The sequence below is a fragment of the Anastrepha ludens genome, chromosome X, assembly GCF_028408465.1.
Source record: "Anastrepha ludens isolate Willacy chromosome X, idAnaLude1.1, whole genome shotgun sequence".
In the NCBI taxonomy this organism is placed as follows: domain Eukaryota; kingdom Metazoa; phylum Arthropoda; class Insecta; order Diptera; family Tephritidae; genus Anastrepha; species Anastrepha ludens.
This window is the reverse complement of record NC_071503.1, coordinates 99,203,336-99,207,231: the sequence shown is the minus strand read 5'-3', so window position 1 is coordinate 99,207,231 and position 3,896 is coordinate 99,203,336. Positions and strand designations below refer to the sequence as shown.

The following is a 3,896-nucleotide window of genomic DNA, read 5'->3' as shown; positions in this document are numbered from 1 at the left end:
ATTGACGAACAAAATTCGCTCCAGCTCTCTTTCTTGGCGGCCCTAATTGCCTTCTTGTACTGTCTCCGACTCTCTTTGTACAATTGCCAATTTCCTGTCGAGTAGCTGAGGTTAAACGTTGATCTAGATTTTTCCCTTAGTTTTGAGAGCTCACCGCTCCACCAAGGGGGATGGGATTTTTTGCTAAATTTTATGGGGCAGGACGTTTTGTAGGCCCTACTAAATGCCTTCTCCAGTGTTGTGACCCTACTCTCAAGGTTTTCGGTGAGAGTGACTTTGTGGATGGGAATCTCTCCTATCCTTTTATTGACTATGTTTCTGAACCTTCTCCAGTTGGTTCTTAGTGGATTTCTATACGGTAAGGGCGGATCAACATTAAGATCCAGATCGTACAGGATCCAGCTGTGATCCGAAAAAGACCTTTTATCAGAGACCCTCCAATTGTCTAATTTTACTGAGCTGCTTTCAGACATTAGGGTACCATCGATCACTTCCTCCCATCCCCTGAAGTACTCCGTACTTGGAAAGGTGAAAGTGGGAGTGTTACCCCTGTTACATACCGACAAGTTAGTGTTAATTATGAAATCATAAAGAGACTCACCTCGGTCGTTTGTTTAGGAGCTTCCCCATAGGGCATGCCTTGCATTGGCATCGCATCCGAGAAGCAGGGTTTTGTTCGGGTTTTCCTGCACAAGTTTACGAGCCTCCTCAGGCGGTGCTGGTCTTTCGTGTGCCATGTATATAGAGGCAAGCGTTATTCTGACTCCGTCAGTGGCTTCCACCTCAACAGCCGTCACATCCTGTGAACTATATAATGGAATTAAAAATGTGTTTAAATGTTTTTTAGCTACAATACATGTTCTGGGATTACCTTCAATCCGTTTATAGTAGATATTGTAGGTTTTCCCAGTGAACCCTTTCACCTCGGTGATCCGCACCCAGGGTTCCTGAATTAGTGCGATGTCCACGTCCTCCTCCGCCAGGAGAACGGTTAGGTTGTCCGTTGCAGACTGTGAATGCTGCAGATTAATTTGGACAACCTTTAAACCCATGTTTATTGGTTTCCTTTTTCGGATTCGGAGTCATCTAGCTGCATGCCAGTCAGCAGTTCGTTGGCACCATCGACCTCATCCTGCTCCTCTTCCGGGTTTGCAGAACGGAATATCTTCAGCTGGGTCTTCCTCATCCCAAACTGAAGTTTGTTTCCCACTTTCTCCAGTGGTTCCAGACTCTCTTCTGTAATTAGAAGGAGGAATGACCTGCTGTGCCTTTGCGGAGCCTCCGCTTTGATGATCGACCAATCGGTCATCGGCACCGAGCGATTATGCGCCTGAAGGTAGGGGATTAGTTGATTGGCGTCAAACTTCATGTTTGGTACCCAGATGCGAGCCCTCGGCCTTCGTGGAATCTCGCTACCCGGAATTAGATTGAGTTTCAAGCCTTCCCAGCTGTTCTGGATTTTACCAATCACGTTAGTCAAGAAATGCAATGAGAATTGGTCATCGCATTTAATGACTCGGTAACCGCGGACTACCTCCACTGAGTCGAAACCTGGTGTTTGGCCCTCCGGATTCGCCATGACATGGTCAACGACTATGCGAGACAACCGTGCCTCAATCTCTGACCATTTGTCAAGCACTGGTTTCCCGCGGTTAGAGGTTTCGTCTACCAATGCCATTTGGAGATGGTCCCGTGCCACCTCACTAAATCGCTTGATAGGTTTGGAGGCAACTGCACCCTGATCCGATATCTTGTGCTTCTTTGTTACCTTCCCAGTTTCGTCATGCGAGCGGTTTCGTTTTTTGGCATCTGTCCTGTTGGCGGCTTGGAATGTCAAGTATTCATCAACCACCTTTTGACATCTTGCCTTGTCGGTCTCATCTTTGGGATGCACTTTACCTTCGGTCTCGTTTTTCCGAATCCTGCCAAGGATAGCGAGAGACCTCTGGTAAAGTTTATACCTCGAGGGACCTTTATTACCACGCTTTTGCCCCATGGCTTGAGCGGATGTTGTTGGTTGATTTATAGTTGTTGGCGTACTGTGGCCCACAGCTTTGCCCTCAACTGCTTCTTGGCTGGAGGCCAAGAGCTCATCCTCTGAGGGTGACCCCGTCATCCTCAGTTCGTCTTTGCTTGTACGTCTTGTCCAATTGTCTGACTGTTTTTTAAGTGCGTCCGTCGCTTCCTCCTGTCTGTCTGTTTGCTTGTCCTGTAGTTCTGTCCGCGTGTTTGGTTTTTTATCAGTCCGTGCTGTCGATGCGTTGGTATGTTTTCCCGTCATTTTGTCCGTTTGTTCCGTGTTTGTTTTCCCGTCATCCGAATTTTTAAGTTTTTGTGGTTTCATTACATCTGGTTCGTACGGTCACCTGCCCCGCCAAGGGAGCTGCGCATGTCGCCTTGCGCGGTGACCAAAGAGGATAAAGGGGAAATATCCGGTCGACCATGGCAGCGCCCCATACCATGGCATATGCAATCCGATGAGTTGAACTACATCGATATGATTTTTGATTGCACACCCACAAAGTTGGATGCCATATGTCCAAACCGGCCTTAACATTTGGTTATAAATAAGCAGTTTGTTGCTTGTTGAAAGTTTAGAATGTTTTCCAATAAGCCATTTAATTTTTCAATATTTTATAGTTACCTCTTTTGCTTTTATTTTTATGTGTTCTTTCCATTTCAGCTTTGTGTCAAGTGTCATTCCCAAATATTTGGCAGTGTTTGCATATGGTACAAATTTGCCGGAAATTTCTAGAGGTGTATAGTTAACGTTTTTATTTGTAAAATTTATATGTATTGATTTGCTTTCATTGAGTTTAATTCTCCATTTGTTGGTCCACTCAACAATTGCATTTACCGACAATTGCAGTTTCGCGGTTGATTCTGTTTCATCTTCACCAGTTGCTAAAATACAGGCATCATCTGCAAATGTAGCGAGTGTGCAGTTTGCTGGTATGGGTATATTCGCTGTATACAACAAGTACAAAATTGGACCAAGTACACTCCCTTGGGGTACTCCGGCACAAATTTTTTTCATTGAAGAATATTCTTGACCAATTTTAACGATTATTAATATATGACTCCATCATCTTGGTAAATTGTGGCGGAAGCAAGGTCTTTAATTTGTAAATTAATCCTTCGTGCCAAACTTTATCAAACGCCTGTGCGACATCTAAGAATATGGCTGCGCAGACTTTCTTCTTCTCTAACGCTTCTTCTGTAACATATGCAATCCGATGAACTTGATCTATGGTTGAGTGCTTTTCACGAAAACCAAACTGATGTGAGGGGATAAGTTCCTTTAATAATATAATATATATTATATAATATATTTAGTCTTGTCAAAAACAATTTTTCAAAAAGCTTTCCCATTATGGGTAACAATGAAATAGGTCTGTACGAGCTTAATTCATTAGTATCTTTTCCGGGCTTAGGAATCATTATTATATCTGATGAATCATTATTACTTCAGATGTGATAAGATCAAAGCCAGGCGATTTCTTAACCTTTAATTTTTTTATTTCATTAAGCAATTCTCCGGTTGTAATCTGGATGCACGTTGAATCCTGCACAGTTGAAAGATCATTAAAAGTGTTAGTACCTTCAATTGGCTGACAAATTTTTTCTAAGGGCAAGGCAAACGCCTCTGCCTTCTCAAAATCATTTTTTGCCCAAATACCATTACACAACCTTATAGGTGGATTGTGGCAGATAGGTCGTTTCACATGAGCTGTCATTTTCTTTGAATTTTATCATGTAATTTTGTATTCTTGAACTCTATAATCTTGTTGGTAAGAAGTTTTGTAAGAAAATTGAGCTTAGTTTTGTATTCGGGAAACCGTAATATTTGCCACTTTTTTCTTATTTTTCTTTTCTCGTGTAAGATTTTTAAAATC

General features: G+C 42.7%; 1 protein-coding gene across 1 annotated transcript; it reads right to left on the bottom strand.

The window, feature by feature from the left end:
- Positions 1 to 1,054: 1,054 nt before the first annotated feature.
- Positions 1,055 to 2,281, bottom strand: LOC128870415 (uncharacterized). Its single transcript, XM_054113031.1, has one exon. It carries the CDS (start codon positions 2,279 to 2,281, stop codon positions 1,055 to 1,057), a length of 1,227 nt encoding a protein of 408 aa, XP_053969006.1.
- Between the last annotated feature and the right edge of the window lie 1,615 nt (positions 2,282 to 3,896).